Below are 21,070 nucleotides of genomic sequence, written 5' to 3' on the forward strand. Positions count from 1 at the left end.
CTCTTTTTAAAACTACTGACTTAAGACCGAGGGGTCTTGCAAGCATCACCGCGTGTGCCCACCCATTCACCCACGCATCTGGCATCCCAAGACCAAGACGCGCCGCCCATGCGTGGCATCATCAAGCTACCGGTCCTATAAGATACTCGATCATACATACGATCATTTAGGCGGGACGTTTCATCGACCTGTAATTAATATTTAATAATTAACAGTAATCACTATTATTATATTTTAATACTAGATCTTCATTATGTGACTCAATCTTACAGACTTTTTCTCATTGCCTTTTGTGAAGACTAATAATAGAGTTATATAATTACATGAACGGACTTAAAAAGGGTACTGTAGTTCATTGTTCAATTTTTATGGGCAAAGTGTCACTTAAAAAGTTGTTTTAAGAATTTTTGCAGTTGGATTTAGTCTTGTTTAAAACTCTCTGTATGCTAACTTATTTTAACTTTGAGTTGAGAATTTTCTAATGAACTTGATCGTAGAAGTAGTCTTTTTTTGATAAGAATATTTGGATATCAGTGATTAAGGAAATGACCTTATTCATCAAAAGTTTGGGAGTATTTTCCATTATATATTCATAAAAATGTTATGGATAATTAAATGGAATATATATTTTAATAATTTTTGTATTTTAATGATAAGATGTATAACATTTTATGGATATTTTTCATAAATATTAATTTATTTAATCTAGAATTTTTAAACTAAAAGAAAAAATAATATATAAAATTTATATTATACGAAATAAGGAAGCTACATAAATGCATAATAATTTTTTAAAGTATCTTCATTTCAAGTAAATAATATTTAAAAATATGAAAATGATTTCCTTATCAACTTCAACTTACATATTTTATAATATTTTGGTTAAAAATTATTTAATAATGAAAGAACATAAATTCCTAGAGTTAATCCACAGTAACGTGTTCTTAATTATACACATACTATGCACGCACTTACAAAAGTTAAATTGGAATCTAGTTGCAGAAGAAAATAAGCGTAACAGATTGACAAACAAGGCCAATAATAATTAATTGACCGATCTAAGAATAAAATACTATCATTTGGTATTAGCATTTGGAATAATATTTGTTTTCATTCTTTCATGTAACTTTGATGAAGATATGTGTGTCAGGAAATGTGTAAGAAGGATAAAAAATTATATATATTTCATGGGGCGAGCAAGTGTAAAAAGCGAGGGAAGGATGTTCTTGAAAATATTGGCAAGGTCGAGGGTGCATACTCATGCGTGCGTGTCTATCGTACACATGTGCATCCGCATATAACAAACTAAAGTTCTTTTAAGCGTACATCATTTATATTATTTTTTCCAACGTTTCTATTATTTCAAACTCATTTTTTAACACTTTATCTCTACCTTTGATCTATAGTAAATACATTTCTATTTATAAAATATACAGATTTAATTATTTTCTTATATGAGTAAATAAAAAATATTTATATAATAAATAGAGCTTTACCTAAAAATTCATTTTTAACTTTAATATTCGACTTAAGTAAAGCTAAATAGGGTTACTAATACGCCAGTTAGAGCTTTCAATCTTTCAACCCGTAGACAAAGTGTCTATGTGGAACCTTAAAGTGTCCAAGAATGTCCACTGTGTCTGTTGAACACGTGTCTGTCGCATGTTGGCGCGAAACTACAGCAACAAACTCTACCCTCGTGCAGCCTAGACCTCAAACACTTTTGCAGACGTCATTTTGTAACCCAGAGAAATGGTAATATTTCTTCTACAGACTTTCATTTAAATTGACAGAAGATTATATTGCTTATTCTTTTTTTTCAGATTAATTTGACGCACAGAGAAGACACAAGAATGAAGAAGAATTATTCCAGCACAGTAGATGGAATTACAGATATAACGATATTGGATAGAATTTAAATAATTGCTATTTAATTACTTGCTTCATACAAGAAATAGAGTTGTGTAAATTACACTAATAAAATTTACGACGTTTATTTTTATTTTCTTTACAGTAGCTATTGTTTTTTCATTTACTGTTTTAATTAATTATTATCATTTATTGGTTCTGGTTTATAAAAATCAATAGTCTTAGAGTATTCATAGAACTTTTTTTTTATAATAATAAACCTCAAACAGTTGATCATGTAGTATGATTTCAAAATCATACGAAAAATTGCTTTTTTATCTCCAGTACTAGTAATTTATCAAAATTTACCACATACTCTTTTCTTTATGTAGAAACTAATTTATATCGCACGGCAGGATGCAGAAATACTTCGAATTCGTAATAAGATCCTTAAAAGTAAAATAAAATGAATATGACAATTTAACGAGATTATAAATTAATTACTTTTTGTGCTTATTAATTTACGATGTTTTATTTAATCCCACTGATACGCCTACGCCACACTTTCAAAAGCATTTTTGTATCTATTATTTGCATAGAAATTATGCTAACTGTTCATTCTACTCGCTAATTTTTACGTGCTATGAATAGAAAAGGAATTAATTCAAGGTCATGGCTATTTAAATTATTGAATCATATCAATTTATTTTGTTTATTAATTTTAGTCAAATCGCAATTAGAAGAATCGTTAAATAAATATTGAATTTCAAATATGAAAACTGATATTCTTTTTTCTTATCCCATTTAACTTTTAATCAGCTTAATTTCATTTCTCATAAGTTAAGTGTATTATCCTGTAATCGAGAATGCATGAGCATTTTTTTTAATGGAGTATATACATATACTATAGTTAGAAAGCTAATTAAAATCGATTTTTAAATTATAAATTCTTTAATAAACGAGAGTATTTACGAATTCAATAAATCATTACTAATATAAAATATGATAGTAAAGAAAATATTGAAAGAGGAAATAAGTATTTGTTTGAAATTTAATTAAATATTAAATTTAAGATGAATGTAAGAAACATAAATAAAAAGAGAAAATAAAATTGAGGTAAAAGTGGATAGATTATTGCAGAAAAAGGAAAATAAATTTTGTAAAAGAAAAATTTAATAACAATGAAAATATTTTCTAGAGGGATTTTATTTTCTTTCTGATTGAGGTAGGTAAATAATATTAAAAAATTTTCCATTAATGTGATATATTTCTATGAAACTTTTTACTTTAAAATATCATACGTTAATTATAATAAATTTAATAAAAATACTTATTAATAAATTTATACGGCGTAAATAGTTAATTTAAAGCAAAATAATGTTTTTTTCAAGAAATCCAATGAAAATGTGTTATTAAGTAAAGTCAAGGTGAAAACTTCAACACTTGATTAACTCGAAAAAAAATTTTCTCCCTAACAAAAAATTTCAATAAAGTTAAAACAAATTCCGGATATTGTATAATACTTCCGGATGATTGACTTTAGATTAAAAGTGAAATGGAGACAATTTTTATCTTATAAATGATATTATCTTGATTGCTCATCATCTCAACTTTTCCACGCAATTATCTAATGGAGCGTGAAAATGAAAAGGAGTCAACGAAGTTGATCGTCCTAATTAACGTTCAATTGCATCAATAATCTCTTATAACGTTATAAGTCATCAGTCTCTTACGCAAATGGTCGTCGATTCGCTGATGATTGACCATCACATTTGTTATCATCATCTATCCATTGACTTGATGATCATATCATGCTTCACAATAAATTATTATATTCCCCCACTGTCCAATCTACTGCTTGATTTCTATTTTATTTTTCAGAGTCCCCTGGATACAAGACCAAGCGATAACAAACCACAGAGTTGCTCTCAAGGTCTATCTCTCGAAACGAACGCAAGTGAAAGTCACGTGGCAGCCAGTTCTCGTCGTCAGTTTTTCTTCAGGTGCTCATTGATGCATTCGAGTTGCTCCAGAGTGTTGTTTTACATGATTTACGTGTCTTGAAACAATATTTCATTATCACCCAAGTCAAAACCCGAACATATTGAAAGATTAGAAGAAGATCAAAGTGAGTATTAATATTTAAGTATCGATTTTAGAATCATCCAAGTTCTCTGTAATTTTCTTTTGTAATCATTGACATTATTCACATCAGCTTCTCGTCGTTTTTGATCATTGAGAGGATGTAGGATAGAAAACAGATGCTGAACTGCGCAGCTACAGGATTTAACGACTGACAAGGAGTGCGCTCGCGCATCTTGGATTTCCCGGGGAATCGGGACTTTCCGGGCCTCGAGGCGGCTTTTTCTTCATCATTTGCCACATCGCTACGTACTTGTATACGTCAAGGCAACAGGTGAAAGCTAAATTCAAGTATATTTGTACCAGAAGAGTGAAAGAAATATTTCATTATTTATAAACTTGAAAATCTATATTTTGAACGAATATCATTGATAAACTTTATTATTATCTTTGTGTTGGTGATTATTAATTACGTCATTCAGCTTTGATCAAGAAATCAAGAAATTAAAAGAATAATATAAACAAAATGAGCGTCGAGGATGCGATTAATTACAAACCAAGCGAAGAAGAGGATTTTTATAAGCTTTTGGGATGTGATGAATCAGCCACGGTTAGTTAATTTTATTTTCCTTACTTTGTGTAACTATTTAAACTGGTTTTTATTGATAATTAATTGGATGGTAGTGTTTAATGATAATGTGAATAAACTATTTTATTTGTTTCATAAGATTGAGAAATGTTGATTTTTAAAAATTTAACATTAAAGGTCGAGCAAATAACGGCAGAATATAAGGTTCGCGCCCTTCTATATCATCCAGACAAGAATGAAGGAGATAAAGAAGCAGAAGTGAAGTTTCAACAGCTCAAGGTGAGTGTTACGTGAGCATAAAAATTGACGGAATAGAAAAATATCTGTGATATAATAGAGTATACAATTTTATTTCATTTTTATTTCCACTTGATGCATAATCGTACCAATGATATCAATCTATCTCTTTGAGACTTATTACTCAAATGATCGGTAATTTAGTTCTATTTTGATTCGTTTCAGTATGCCAAGGAGATACTTTGCGACTCGGAAAAAAGGAGCAACTACGACAAGTGGCGAAATAGTGGAATTGCTATTAGCTACAAGCAATGGGTTGGAATGAAAGAACATGTTCAGCAGGTTTGATCTTTTTTCAATAAACGGAATTTTTTTTATTTCCCTTTGGTGCTAATGGGTCTAATTTCTATATATCTATATATCAAGTATACATAGAAAAAGTGTCAAGTGAAAAATGATAACAAATATTAAATTTAAAATCAACGATTCATGAAAATAGAACATTTTCAAGCTGATGTGTTGATTTTCGAGAGTATTTGATTTCATTTACTTCAATAACTTTTCTAATGAATTTTAAATTGTTGTTTGCGTCTATTATGACATTGAATTATTGTGTATCAAAATATAAAGTAAAATAATTTTTACATACGTTTTTTTAAAAAAAATGCAAAATACTATCGGACACATTTTAAAATAACATGTTATTCATGTTAATGAGAGGTTTAATTTAATTTATAGTCAATGCATTGGAGTACTCCACAAACGAAAAATCGAATGCTTCCGGATGCCGGTGGATCTCCAGGTCACGTTAGAGGTCAACCAGCTAACGCTCATAGGCGTGCATCTGAAGGTGGTGCGAATATTCATTTTGGACGTCGTCCTGACTTAAATTGGGACTCCCAGGCAAGCAGCGATGTAATCAACAAATTCCGTCATTACGAGGTCTAAAATTTAACTTAAAAAAAGCGAGCTGTTGTTTCTATCCTAGACCTAATGCTGAAATAATGGCAACGTGATTGCTCTCTAAAGCCTCCAGTTCTCCAGCCGCCAAGTGTCAAAATGTTACAATGAAACAATAGAGAAGATTACATATACAAAAACACTATTAGAAGCGAAAAAATGAAAAACTAACGGGAAAATGATTGATTAAAAAAATAAATCAAATGTTAAACATCGTTATATACATGTATATTTATCAAAACTGTGCACTCGTGTAAATTCTTGTTTTTCAAATCTCGTTTTTGCCAATGATGAATCTCAAATGGACAAAGTTATGTTGAACAAGTATTATATTATGTTGATAGAAGATGTCTATTATCGTTGTATCCTATAAAGAGTTTAAACAGAGAGATATATATACAGTTCAAAATATCTTACATCAATATTAAAAATGATCCTTGCTCACTGAGGCAAAATAATTACATGTTACATTTTAGATAATTACAGTGGACTACCCACATTTGCATTAAATTACATAAATAAATTTATCCATGTTATTTAGTGATTTAATTCAACGAGATTTAAATGTTCAATGTGTCGTAATGAAGCCACAATTACTAAATTCAATTAAATACCAAGCTCACATATAAATTTATTCATTGATTACGAAAGTCTATTGAACAATTTCTATTTAATTGAACATTTCTATTTTAATCGAAAATGTGGTTTAAAATTTATTTGAATGCTAGCATATACGAGTAGGGATCACTTTTGATACATAAGAAAAAAACTGCGTATGAAAAAATTATCAAAATATATATACACAAAAGAATATATATATATATATATAAAATAAATGTATGTATGTAAAACCATGGCTCAAAATGTATTTAAAGCCATGGTAAGACATGTCTAGTGGACCACAGTTTCACGAAGATGAAAGAATTTAATGTAAAATATCACACGGTATTCCAAAAGCTTTTATCATTTATAATGTAAAAATTATTGCTGTAATATTTTTCAAAATAGTCGCAAAAGAATTAGTTTTATATTTGGTCATGCTCTCATTTTGGTCGTTTACTCAAGTTTTTCATCTTCTTGACCTCGTCTCTTGGAGATTGACGACAGAAACGTTGCCTCAAGACAAAATCTGATTTAAAGCATTCATAGCTGGTCCTTTGCTATGATATTTAGTATGCTTCATTTCAAGATGTGAGTTTTTAAAATTAGAAAATTTGTTCTTGTCATATGATTTTTTTTAAAATCAATGATATCGATAGTGAATATCATTTTATATACATTTTAATAAGTCTATTTAATTAAGTAGCTTGTTTGATTATATGCTTAAGAGCTTTTAATTAAATTTAATATAATAGACATTTTTAATTGCAAAACACTTAGAAAGATGTCGATAAATTCTTGCTAAGTTATAATTTAATTGTGAATACCAAGCTTGAAATAGATGTTAGATGGAAAAAATGTTTCTTTTGATTAAAAGAGTACCGTGGAACTTTTGCCGTATTCATCAGAACTCAACTTCATGTATCGTATTGAAGTATGTCCCTTTGTCGTATTTGTGATTATAAATTCATACCTACATTGTCTAGACAGACAAGACCTTCATTGTTTAATTTTCCAAGCGCTATCGAAGTATACAGAAACGTTGAAGGGAGTACAAATTACTGACAATAGTTTGCTCTCTTAGTTACAAATCAATATGTGCGTCAAGATCACATGTTGTCCATTTACAAAGCTTACATTAGATATTCCCTGGAAATCAAAGTAATCAGAGCAAAACTGATATTTGAATTTTTACTTTCAAATAGCGCTTGTTTTATTGAAGATTACAATCTTAAAGTGTTATTGCAAATTGTATTTTCTTTATGAAATATTCTGTTTTATTTTAAATATGATTATAAATTTTTATCTTTTTAATATTAATTGCTGTTAAAATTTTATTTTCATGGGAATTTTGTCGATTAATTATTTATAGTAAATATATTAAATGTTTAATGTAAAAAAAAAAAAAATTGAAAAAAAATGTATAATATTTTATTAACAAAAATTCTTGCAAGTTTTCAAAATTTAATTGTTGTAGAGCAGTTTTTTTTTTTGCAATGTTCATTATAAACTCCAACAACACTTTAATCCCTCCAGAACATATCTTACTATCTACCTATAAATGTATTTTTCTAGAAAAAAATGAACACATTAAAATAAAATGGGTGGAAGAGAGTATGAAATGCAGTAGATAACAGAATAAAAAAATAGAAAAAAGGGAGGAACTTGAGTACTAACTTATCTAATGTGTCCTCGATTTTATGAGATGATCACCACCACATAATATTCATATTAAACTGCAAGAAAATTATTATAATCCACACAATTTTGTCCAATTGACTAAAAACTTGTAACAAATTGGAGATAATAATAATTTGACTCAACCTTCAGCTTCATATCATCAAGATGTCCAATTATATATTTTTTTTTAATATCTCCAAAATTTTCTTTCCACCACGTTCTTCCCTTTTTTCTCTTACTCTCTTTCTTCCAATTCTTCAGGTCCACAGCGTAAATATTTTTTTGTTAAATATTGTCCGCGGTCCAGGTATTACTCAGTGATGCGGATGACATCACACTATGTGTACTCAAAATTGAAAATCAATAAATGTGTTTAAATAACTTGTTTGGAATTTATTATAATTATTCAGGTCATAAAAATACTTTCAGGAAAAATTTGACTAACTGAAATAAAAAACAATTCAAATATTTTCCTGCCATTTAGTATTTTTCCTATTGTTTAGTATCGATTGGTATCAAGTGCGAAAAGGGTTAAGTAAATTTAGCACGCGAGAGAGAAAGAGATCTATTACGAGTTTTCTCGATAACCCGCGGTTGTTTGCTTTATACAGCCTGTTGCTTACTGATTGGGAATCGAGCCAAACAATTGTTTACGTCCCTACAGGGAATTTGTGATGGTGAATAGACTTTGCTATTGTCTGACTCTAGCATGATACATACTCCTGACAATCCTTCATGCTTCAATTTATTGAATATTCATCTGAAAAAAACTGAACATTGTACTTGTATTTATAAGTAATTATTTTTTATTTTACTCATTCGACAGATAATCCTTGAAAATATGATGGTTAAATCATAAATTTTAATGATTTTCTCTTTATAAATGGATATAAAATTTTGATAGTTTTGACATAAAATTTTATGTTTAGGTGTTCTGATGGTTTCTTAATACCTTTTTTATATTTTTATTCCTTTATTATATAAATGAAAATAGAACACATCAAAAGTACCACAAGGTCATAAAGTATCTTTATGTAATATTGTAAAATCCATCAAAGGCTTTGACAGAGTCAACATTAACTAAACGAGAAATCCTTCCTTTCCAAGGAAATTATAGAAGCAAGGACATATTCATGGAGATAGATATTCAGTCAAATTTTTTTTTCGGTATTTACTAGATTTCCATACTTAATATTCTCTTTGGAATGAAACATGGTATTATTCAGCCACAAAGTTCTATGTAGTGTTTCGATATTGAAAAGCTGCCCAGCTTCAATCTTTTTTTTTCTCTCTCTTCTGCTATTTGTCAACTGAGAAAATCCAGTGGACGAAAGGCCAAAGCTATGTCCACCTGACCTACAAAGCTATCACTCTAAAGCCGTCTATATTCCGTTATTTTATTCTGAATTGTAAAAATGAAATTATATTTGAGATAAAAAAATAGATTGCAAGACGACGCTTTAAATTGGATTTATTATTTTTAGAGAAGTTTCAAGATAAAAAATATCTCATTTGTTTTTTGATGAAAATAATGTTGCAAAAGTTATTTGTATCTTTTGAATATATAAAAATTTTTCAAGTGAACTCTTTATATTTAATTATTAAACTTGAAAATTATTTAAATACTCGCACATTTATTAAAAATAAAATATAATGCCGAATAAAAACTATTTTCTTATTTTAATCAAGTTCTTAGAAGAAGTACCAAATAAAATCAATCTCTTTTCGCTTATCTACTTCGGGTTTTTCTGGCCATATTAGACTCAATTTATCGTAAATAAAATTAATAAAGTTTAATTGTATTTCTCACTTCTATTAGTAGATACAATAATTAAATTATCCATACGCCTGCGCAAGTTCATCACATCAGTGGTAGCAGGAAATCTCTCAAACAGGTAAAAACGTTTTCATTGAAATGATATATTTCTCTAAGTATATACTCGATTCGAGGGAATTACTTTAAGTTTACTTGTGAGCAAGATGAAATAACGTTCAAAGAGAAAATCAGCTTTGTGGATACTTGAAACGTCACTTTTCAACGAAGTATGCTCGGGTTGTTTTTAGCAAGAGTATTGAAGATAGTAGCAAGTTTCCGTATTTTAACATTATGAAGATAGGCCACCTCACATATAAATTCAAATCGTCTTCTACAGTCTATCAACATTTTCTAATGAAACTCCAATTAAGTGATGCAGTCGTAATACGCTTGAATGAATCTTTCAGCTTTGTTCATGCTTGCATTCGCGTACATTGCTGTTTCCAATCAGCCTGTCGTGGTCTCTTTTCTGTACTCCAACTATATCACTTTACTATGTGTTAATATTTTGATCAAAGGAAGAAGGTGTTGGGCTGGGTCAGCCTACGTTGAATAGAGCATGGATCGATCTTCCACGTGGAATCGCATTTAGTTTCAACGTAGGCGTTAGAGTGGGTGTGGTTGCATGAACGAGTAGAGAGCACAGGTGAGCATTAAAATGCTCGCTCTTGGTCGGAAATTACAACTTGTCGTCCATTCAGTCACGCCTGGAATTAATGGAGCAAATTTTGTCCTCTTCCCTTTTATGTGATCCTGACAAACTGCATAATTTAAAGCTCAATAGTCTAGTTTCTATTCACATGATATTGTACAATTCACATTGACTCCTGGACTGAACAATGTCATTCAGTCAATATTCACTTCTTGAATCATTTTAATATTGCTATTTGTACTTTACAATATTTTTACTCTATTTTACTAGATCTATTATCTCTTTAATAGAAATTTACATTTAACATTTACATAATACATTCAGAATTCAGTTAATTCAAAAATCATTGAAATTGTTCAAAAATTCAGTACGTTAGTAGATTTTCATAGTTTCAAGAGGATTCCAGAGGATGCATATTTTAGAACTTGCTAGTTTGATTTTATGTTCATTTCAACAATGAAAAGTATGTAAACTCAATTGTTGAACGATTTAAATGGATGAAGAATAATTTTCGAATAATTGAAATATGTTGATTGGCTTTCTTGTTTAGTTTTATCTTATTAAACTAGCTTTTGAATGAGAATTAATATAGGCTTTAATTTTATGTCAACTATAAATTCTATGAGATCATTTTCTAAAGCTCCATGCCCTAGTTTTCCATTCATTCAATACGGCTTTGCTATATCCAACATTATTTCATGGAAAGTTACATGATACGAAAAAGTTATATTTGTTTCACACAGAAAATAAAATTAAATAAAAAACTACATTAGGTTAATTTAAAAATGATTTATTTTATTATATTAAGATAGTTGTACCGCTTTGCAAACTTAATAATTAATTTTTTTTTGTTAATTCTAATTAAAAATTATTAGCTGTTTTTCACTGACCTAAACATTTCCCTGGAAAATCTCATTTATCAATAATTATTCACTGGGGTTTTTACTTTATTTTTTTTTTGGTTCTTATCACTGTATCGACTAATAATCTCGATTATAACAAATAAATATAAGTCTGTCATTCATGATTATTAGTACCAGAATTTACATTTCAACTTATATATTGTCTATTAAGAATACTAAGAATACTAGAATATTATAATACAAAATGATATTTCATACAATTTCATTAAAGTAAGTCGTTGGTTCATAAAATGTGATTCAGTATACTTGAATTTTTTTCTCTTTTCTTTTTTTTCTATTTTTTTTTGTTTGTTACTATATTTGTTAACTCTTATTAATTGAATATACTAGGTACAAACGGTATGACTTTATTAGTGGCAAAACTCACTACCTTCATATCTTTCATTACAAATTACAAATAATAAACTACAAGTATGCCACAAACAAAGCCATGACGTTAAATAAATGCAGAATCCTAAGCAACTGCACTTGAAGAAGCTCATACGAGTCATTACATTTTTAAAAATTTTTTCACAGAGATATGTTCTAGTCTCCAGTATATTCAAAAATGTTTATCTCGTAAATTCACAAATGTTTATCCATTTTAAGCAAATTTTTTCTACAAAAATTTACAGTTTCTTTAGCTTTGCGATCTGTTAGTATTCCTGTCAAGTGCAAGAGTCACGTAGAAGAAAACCAGTGAGATGATAACACGAGAGACTGTGCAAAGCTTTTAATATCTGCCTACGTCGTCATCTGGGGGTTGATTCTCTAGCGTACATGGCCTCAAGAACTCTTGACCTCTCTCATGTAGCCATTTATTCGCCACTACAAACAAAATAATATTAATGATAACTATTATGACTTCAATTAATTAACTGTAGTAGTAATTATTTCAACTTATTGAAGTTAAGAAAACTTAATTATTATTCACTAATCACTATATTAAATTATTAAATCTTTACTCATTGAATCTTTTTGTAAAAAATTTTCAACTGATTGGAACATTTAGTAAACTATTCATAAAAAGTATAAATGAATATAAAGTTATTGACAAAAGAAAAAGATCTCTTGAGGATCATTTTGAATGTAATTGAGTTAATTGAATTCATTCAATATGTCTTTAAGTGAAATTAAATATAAATAAAAAAAGTGAATATGCTTAATTAAATAAACTTCGACAAGATATTTTGATTAAGGTAATTAAGACTTAATGAATAAAGGGTAGTAGAGAAAATTAATTTTACCCCATTTAGATCCAGTAAGAACTGGACAAGCTGCATGTCTAGTCTTATAATCACCCTCTCCATTTGGTTTAAGATTATACCACACAGCCGCACTACCTTTCTTAGGCCACAAGGATATATTTATCGCTGTGAATACCGTGCCACCTCCTTGCTCTACGTCACTCATCTATAAAAATTAAATTATTCATTAAATAAATATTCATAAGCATCTTTATGTTTTTTTGTTTTTAATTTGTTTTAATTCAATGCAGATTAAAGGCCATGAAACTTTCATACAGGTCATGTTTTATTTTTGCTTTTGAACCTACATGTAAGGGCTAATATCTAGAGCACTTTTTTATTTCAAACTTTTACCTACTTAAGAGCTTAAATACTAACGAAGCGCATGCATATGTAGATCCGCAAAAAATAGCAAACAATCGCTTGATGTTTTTCAATACTTTTTGGTATTTTTTTACCTCTTTTCGAAATGAAAAAAAGTAAGAGCTTGTGCACATAAAAGCTCAGTGTGAAGGTATATAATGACGTTTAGCAAGGTACAATCGATGTAAAAATTATTAAACAACTATAAAAGCATTCTTTTAGTTGCTGCCTTAATTAGCTACTCGGTTGAATGCCACATACAAAATATACTGCTTTTTAGAGTTTTTAAAAGCAACTTTTTTTCGAGTTTTTAATTCAACTTGCAGCTTTTCTTGGTAAAATTTAAATTCTTTTGTAAATAATACTCCAAGCATATATAATTCATGGCGAAAAGTATAAAAAGTCTTTGGAAAAAATATCACTTTATTTATGAAATTGTTTATTTTTTGCGGATTGCCATATGCAGTACTCCAATAATTTTCAGTTGGTTATTACTATAAATAGCAATAGTAAAGAGAAACATACGTAGTATAAAACTGTAGCAATGCGGTTGCCAGTTCCAAGACTCTTAAATGCATTGGTCTCTTCTCTCTGAAACGAAAAAACGATCAATTAGATCAATAAATTAGAGAAATAGCTATCTGCTGAGTTGATAATTGCATGAAATTGCTCACCCGAGCAAAGTCAAAGTGCGGCTCGTAATGACCTCCAATACCGTAATTGACCACCTGCAGCTCCTCAGCCGTGTCGACAGTCAGGCTAGTCATATGCTCGACTCTTCGGCTCACTGCTTGTACGTGTTTGTGCTCATATTCTTGGAGCCAGGCACTTTTGCTGATTCGGTAGTTTGCAATTTCCAGTTCACCAGTCTTGTAATTTTGTACGGTCGCACGCTTGAACTAAAATCAATAACAATTTGAATGAACGTCGTGTTGAATAGTATCACATTGGCAGAAAGAACATTCACCCAAATGAAATGCAATTAGAAAACTTAAAAGTGTGGACAGAAGTTATTTTATCAGGGTTTTAAGGATTATTTGAATGTAAATTAAAAAAAATTTTATTTGAACAAAAAATACTTATTCTCTTGAATAACAATTGAAAAAAAAAATTTCCAGCTCTAATTGAACAATTTTTTTTCATTTAACATATCATTAATTGCTCGAATTTCATTGTTTTCTCAGGGTATAGAGTATTTAAACATTTATTTAAATCAATTCAAGTGATGAATAGACTCGGATCAACTGAAAATACAAGTTAAATAATCAGTATGTAGAATTATGCATAGTTAATGAACTGAAAATGTTAGAAATCAGTATTCAATCCAAATTGATGAAACTATTTAGAAGTCATATCGTTGATTTAAATGAATGAATAAAAATTAAAAAGCACTAAACATTAATTTATTTTATAATTCAAATTATTTATTATTCTATTTATTATTTAGTATTTAATTATGAATAACTAATTATTAACTAAATATATATATACCAGTTAAAATACATAATGATATTATCCTATTACTCTATTGATTAATTTTCTGGTAAAATAATGTATACACATAATTCTATAATTCAAAATTACGTCTATAACTTCATTGTTGACCAAGATATTTACTATGAGAAAGTAAACAACTCAGTGTATACAATTTTCGTTAACAATAAACTATTATTTTAATCCTCTCGGTTGCTATGTTTATTCAAATTATCAGTGTACCGAAACTCTGCGTGTTTTACTTGTTACCTCTAGTTTATGTTGATTCAACAATTAAATATTTGAATAGATAAATGGTATACCATAAAGAACCGAATCAATGTACACGGATGAAAGTCAGTATTGATCAATAAATTGAAATATAAGATAAGTCATGTCGTTAGAGAGTGTTCTAAATAGAATAAAAAGTATCAGAAGAAATACTGCATTTTCTGATATAAAAATACTGTAATAAATTCGATGGAAATAATGAAGAAATTACTCACTCTTGGTTGTGCCAGTTTCTTTATAGTATCTATTTCTTCATCATATATAACATCATGATAAATAACAATTCGTGGATCTAAATAAGCCTCTTCTTCTTTGAATGGAGCAATCTTGAGAAAAGGTATTCCACGATCAACATAACGACATTTCAAATTCTTCTGTATTCTAGGTGATAAAGGAACTTCTCCTCTGCACAGCATTTCATACCTCTCTCGCTCAGTCATTTCCTCTATTGTTTTGACTTTCTTTTCAACCACAGTGAACTGTTGGAACAAATTATCATAGTTACATTTCTACCAAACTTTAAAGACTTTTTCATGAATTAAGTAGACAATAAACTAATTAAAATAATAGCTAATTTAATTAAAACGCTTACTTGGCTTGTAAGTGGAACATCACTTTTTCCATCCTCACCCCTGCTTTTTTTATCCAGATTCTTTTGTATTTCTTCCTGATAATACGCTCGATTGCCGAGGGCTCTTTGATGGCTGGGTACAAGTTCTAGAAGCTCATTCGTCATACTCAAGGCACGTGCTACGTTACCTGTAAAGCAAGAGAACGATATTTACTTGCAGAAAGTAAAGTAAACTTGAGAGCTATGCTTAGCCCGGGGTTCGATCAACAAATAAATTGAGTTAGGATATAGTGGGCTATTTATTCTCAGTCGTCGTGTCTTGTGAATCGGAGATGCAGTATTTCCAAGAGTAATGTCTCGCCCAGCACAGAAAATACATTTTTTATTTTTTTACCAGAACCCTTTCCGTTTGAGTTTTATACTTCGGATCTATATTGGATATGAAAAATATATTTTTCAAACAATATGTCGTACGCGTGGGATAACGGGAAATAAGGAAACCTGAGTTAAAGATTAATCTAACGATTTATTATGCATTGAGAAATAAATTGAGAAATGTTGGAATTTACTTTACACAAGTACTCTACAACTGGGTCCAATTGTAGCTTAAATTAACTTATTGTTTAATGAACCATATAGACTTGAAATGCTGTATACTTTTACTTTTATCAGAACGTTTCTGTAAGTAATATTTAATCTGATATTGAGTTTGGTTTTGAGGTTTTGTGAACAAAGTAATTCAACAAGACTCCAACTTTGATATACTTAATGAAGGATTAACATACTCTGATGTTTCAACAAAAAAACATTAGCAAAACTTTTTGTAGATGTTTTATAATTAGATAACATTTAATCAATACTTGAAATTCTTTTTTACAGATAGAAACTCACTGATAAATTATTTTTAGAAAAATTTTAAATACTAAAAGTTAGACATACACGGCATTGGTAGCTCAAAATAAAAAGTTTGAATTAACTTTTTGACATATAAAAGCGTTTATATGCTGTTCAAAAAAGTTTTAGGAAGCTTTAAAAATACTTGTTAAATATGAGAAATTATTTTTATCTTTTTTTTTTAGTAATCATTGATCAAAAAAATTTCCAACTAACAGATATGCATTATTCTACAAGATGGAAGATAAAAAAGATGAACAAAAAAATTGGAAAGAATCTTTTGGGATTTCAGTAAGTACGACATTTAATACAAACCTTGCATATAAGTAGAAAATGCAAGGTACTCAAGAATATCCGGTTTATTTGTAGTTGTTCTATTCTGTTCTTCTTGAAGTCGATTCATGGCTTCTTGCATCCACAGTACAGTGTGATAGTAGTCACCATTATTATATGACTGTCGCCCAAGCTCGAAACAGTCTCCAGCTGCAAAAACAAAAAATAAACCTATTATACTCATACAACATTCATTGTTAAAGAAACAGAGGATAGAGCAGAGTGACACTGTAAGAGAATGAAGTAAATAACATTATCTTTCTTGTTACCATGCACTCACAACTTGCTGCCTTTTATTATCAAGAATATCGCGATTCATCATCCACGTAAGGACGGTTCCTAAGGGAGTTGTTTTTTCTTTCTCCAACTAGTAGAAAAGTAAGTTGATTCGTTAATTAACTTTTGCCTTATGTCCTTCCATTTCCTCAAAGCCATATATTATTCCATTTCACTTCATTATGCAAAAGAAGGAATTGCCATAAAATAAAAATTTTTTTAAGTATTTTGGGAAGGGGCTGGAGATGAAGAATTTATTCTAGAAGGACATTAATCCTTCAGTGAGAATTTTATATTATTCTCCTTTTGAACAAAACCGAAGATGTTGATTAGATATTCAATTGTGTTAAAAATTCTTTTATTCATTTAAAATAAGGTAAATAAATTCTTTTCATCTTTCTTCCTTGAGTAAAATATAAAGAAAATGGACGTTGAAAAAGATGATAATAACCACAAGTTTAAGCTGATTCTTGTTGTGATACACCATAAAAGGAAGCTGGACTAGTTTTTATAATATTTTATGAGTCCATTTATTTACATAAATAATGATTTTAATTTCAAAAAAATTTCTTATTGAAAAAAATATCGTAATAAAATAGAGTGAATATCAACCTGATTAAAAATTAATTTATATTCCGAATTTATATATCATGATTATTTTAAGAGCACATATATTCATTTCTAATTGTAAAACAAAATGATGTCCATCATTTCAAATTCAATATCGTTAATTAAATAATTAAATGTAGTTTCAAATTATTTGAAAATTCATTCATTTATGTGCATAATAATGAGTAACTTGAAATAAGTATAGAATCTGGAAATGTTGGTCAGTATAATTAAATGAAAGCTTGGTGCCTTATATTTCCGCTGTTAATGATAATATTAAATTTATCACTTGAATGTTTATTTTTGCTCTAAGTGACAATTTATAAAACAGAAATGTAAGTTTTAAAGTCATATGCTCTTCAAATAATGAAGTGATTAAAAGTTGCTTCAACATAATATAGTGTCAATTTCTTGGGTTATTGATTATTAAAGAGCTATGAACACTTTTGAGCTACTAAACCTTTTGTTCTATCAACTGATGAGATTTCTCATCTTCAGTATAATAATGTTTGATAGGCATGAGGGATCTGAGAAAGATAAACAGGTAAGCCAATGTATTTAGAACGTGTCATGAGAAGCGAATACTGACCACTCAAGCCTGTACTGTACTGCACTCCATTGAGGACTCCTCTGGCGACATGGGATGTATCGAGTTTGTACGTGTCCTGCAGTCTTATAAGCGCTACCGCTGCACCATTTAGATCCTCATCCGTTGGAAACTTGAGGTCACTTCGAGAGTTCGTGATGTTTGCTACAAATGCTTTTCCTACATCCTCTGTTATCAACTCTTCTACCCTTTTCCAGTCTGTTGTCAGTCGTTTTACGAGCAAATACGCGTTTATTGGATTTGAAAGATACTGTTGTATGTTACGAGATGCCTCTTCGTGCTCTCTAGAGTAATCTTCCACATTCCTGTAATTTGAATAAGAACTATTTTATTAACTTGTTTTATTTTTTGATCAATAGTTTAAGTCTTAACTAGTTGTAATGATAAAGTTTTTGAAATGGGTTTTAATATAAGTGTCTTAAGTTTTTATTTAGTGAAGAAAAAAATGTAATAATTAGTTTTAGATTCACGAAAGATTTTTATTTAGACATTGTAAGCCTTGAGGCTTAAAGTACAGCTTAATTTAGGTTTGAGATACAGCTTAACTTTTTATGACAGGGGTTAACTTCAAATTGACATCCAGGGACGATTCTTGGTTGTATTATGTATACTTTTTCACTTTCTAACTTTTTATTTGCTTGAAAGAGACATCAACTTTGTTCCTTTTCAGGATTATTATTAGGGAGCAGTAAAAATAATTCTATCGAAGTATCAAAGAGATAAGATTGTTCGAAAAGAGCTAATAAATTAACATTATCAAGTACCAATTATTTTTTTATTTTACTTACAAATTTTTTCGTGAATAAAGTATGTAAATAGTTGAATATCTCAGTTCGAAACTACATGAAAAATTCCAGTGACTGCGGTTTTTATATTAGATCTAGATCTCTAAATAAGGTGTAGAAATAGCAACGTCAGTTGACAGTATAGACTTTTATGTAAATTAAATTATGATGCGATTGAAGACGAAGCAGGAAAAGAGGATGACAAAATTCGATTTCGTTTCTTCGAAGCTGTGACGACCTTTCAGATTGCTGTCCACGTAGGTACACAAGATAAAAAAGCAAAGAAAAATAAAAATAACGATTCAAATATAAGTGGCCGTCCGAGCGGAATAACGAAGGGTTATTTTATTTATTTGACTCTTTTTCGAGCTTTTCTATTTATTCTGAATAGTGATGCTACCATCGACCAGGGCAATGTCTGTCTGCCAATGATAACGGTTTCAATTTCTACGAATGCAGTAGAGTGAACGAGGTAAAGACAATTCCCAAGGTTGGCTGAAGTACTTGCAAACCAGACAAAAGGTGTGGAAGCTAAAGAAAGTTATCAATGGAAACAACAGAGTCGAGTAAATATTTCACATGAATTGCGGTGTGATTAATCTGCACCAGACATTTCCAATAAGAATATCTTTGGGGAGGAATATAAAATATTCGATGAGAAAAAAACTATTTTTTTTTCAATACCAATTCTGTTGAAAAATCATTTCCAATACTTTTTTAATGCTTTTGAATAATCTTTTTTATAAAATAATAATGGCTTTAAGTAGAAGTTAATTTATAATTTAATATATTTGTAAAAATTAATAGTTTTTGTTGATAAAAAAAAATATACATCAATTTTTATTTGAATCCTATTTGAATGATTATAAAACTCTAAAAGGTTGCATTCAATTCATGCGAAAGTTATAAATTTACCAAGTGTATGAAATAATTTTTACAAAACTGCAGTAAACAACTTTGTGTAAATTAATATTCATTTTCAAATATTTAATAAAATAAATTTTCAATTACACCTAAAGCTAATGCTGAACTTTGATGATTCTGCTAATAATTAATATTGCAAAAAATATTTATTTAGATTTGATGTATGGAAACTAATTACTTTTTTAACATCAATAATTGCACAAAAAATTCTATGTTGACTATAAAGTAAATACTTATTGATCTTCCATGCTTTTTTTTCTCCCCTTAAGCTACAAATAATAATTATTAAAAATTTCAAATGCAAATCTGCACTCGAGTTTCATAATATTGACTTGATAAATATGTTTTTATGTTTTCATTCCTATTTATTCTCTTTTTTATATTTAAGCTAAACGATAGACTGAAGACATTTAGCCTCTGGGAATTATTATCGGAAAATTTATATTTAAAAAAAAAGTAACGAGAGAATAAAAACTTGAATAAAAATTTCAACCTCAGAATCAGCTTTTAAAATTATTACTTACCAATAAAAATGAAATAATTCATTCACTAAATCAATACCATTCAATATCTAGGCTGTATTTATTATAATAAATAATTATAGATCGTCATGATCATCAACATTGAATTTTCAATAAAAAATGTTTTTCCTTAAATTGCCTAGAATGTGTTAAAAATATTTCTGTACTGAAAGTCAATAAAATGAAGGATAAAAAAAATGTATACATGACATAGAAAATGAGGAGGAAAGATTTAAAAGAGGGAGATAAAATCAACCAAGTGGAAGAGAAAGAGATAAGTTTAATTTGACTATGGATCCACAGTTATAATTAAGATGATACTTGGAGATATTTGTATGAAATTTACTGCAGATAGCATACAAACACGATCCACCAGCAGAATAACTTTGTTTACTTTTTCAATATTAATTAAAATTTTAGTATCGCGATGCTGTTAAAACTTTTTAATTTCTCTAGTCTAAAAATAAATAACGACATAGCATAAAGTTGTTGAATGAAATGAATACATGAAATAAAAAATTTTGAAAAAAAAAGAAATAATTCGAGAATAAGATATAGTTTTGAATGTTGTAGAATAAATGAATTAATTAATAGAAGACTAACAAGTGAAGAGAGAACAGAAAATTGTTATCAGTGATAACTAGTGTTGAGAAGACACTTAGTAATGTTGGGTAGAGCATTGTTAGATGCCATTGCAATATCCGATTTCGAGCGTGCACGTTTCGTTGTAAGAAGATATGAGAAACCAAGGTATGTTGTAGTACAATCGTGTTCGTTAGATATGTTTGTTCCCTTTTGTTTCAATCTTAT

At 29.0% G+C, this 21,070-nt stretch overlaps 2 protein-coding genes across 7 annotated transcripts in view; one reads left to right on the forward strand and one right to left on the reverse strand.

Annotated features, from left to right (window-relative positions):
* The first annotated feature begins 3,740 nt into the window (after nt 1–3,740).
* jdp (DnaJ domain-containing protein) lies at nt 3,741–6,109 on the forward strand. The gene is made up of 6 exons (XM_035082507.1): nt 3,741–3,976; nt 4,064–4,264; nt 4,413–4,540; nt 4,697–4,798; nt 4,982–5,098; nt 5,495–6,109. Exons 3-6 carry the CDS (start codon nt 4,457–4,459, stop codon nt 5,702–5,704), a joined length of 513 nt encoding a protein of 170 aa, XP_034938398.1. The 5' UTR covers nt 3,741–3,976; nt 4,064–4,264; nt 4,413–4,456; the 3' UTR covers nt 5,705–6,109.
* Nucleotides 6,110–11,238: 5,129 nt separating this feature from the next.
* The window catches only part of PH4alphaEFB (prolyl 4-hydroxylase subunit alpha-1), a 122,844-nt gene continuing 113,012 nt past the window's right edge, over nt 11,239–21,070 (reverse strand). For all 6 annotated transcript variants that reach the window (XM_035082421.1, XM_035082418.1, XM_035082419.1 and 3 more), the window contains 8 exons: nt 18,013–18,335; nt 16,521–16,688; nt 15,333–15,499; nt 14,956–15,219; nt 13,651–13,875; nt 13,502–13,567; nt 12,614–12,779; nt 11,239–12,194 (listed from right to left, as the gene is read on the reverse strand). In XM_035082421.1, the coding sequence (XP_034938312.1) occupies nt 12,100–12,194; nt 12,614–12,779; nt 13,502–13,567; nt 13,651–13,875; nt 14,956–15,219; nt 15,333–15,499; nt 16,521–16,688; nt 18,013–18,335 (1,474 nt within the window). In that variant the 3' untranslated portion in view covers nt 11,239–12,099. The remainder of the gene's footprint in view (nt 12,195–12,613; nt 12,780–13,501; nt 13,568–13,650; nt 13,876–14,955; nt 15,220–15,332; nt 15,500–16,520; nt 16,689–18,012; nt 18,336–21,070) is intronic.

The sequence above is a fragment of the Chelonus insularis genome, unplaced genomic scaffold (assembly GCF_013357705.1).
Source record: "Chelonus insularis isolate UGA/USDA-ARS -01 unplaced genomic scaffold, ASM1335770v1 contig_346_pilon, whole genome shotgun sequence".
Classification (NCBI taxonomy): domain Eukaryota; kingdom Metazoa; phylum Arthropoda; class Insecta; order Hymenoptera; family Braconidae; genus Chelonus; species Chelonus insularis.

Excerpts from the sequence above, each read along its gene's own strand:
- jdp (XM_035082507.1), top strand. The coding sequence starts at position 4,457 with ATGAGCGTCGAGGATGCGATTAATTACAAACCAAGCGAAGAAGAGGAT. Across the intron at positions 4,541-4,696 it reads GATGTGATGAATCAGCCACG|GTCGAGCAAATAACGGCAGA; the intron begins GTTAGTTAATTT and ends TTAACATTAAAG. Across the intron at positions 5,099-5,494 it reads TGAAAGAACATGTTCAGCAG|TCAATGCATTGGAGTACTCC; the intron begins GTTTGATCTTTT and ends TTTAATTTATAG.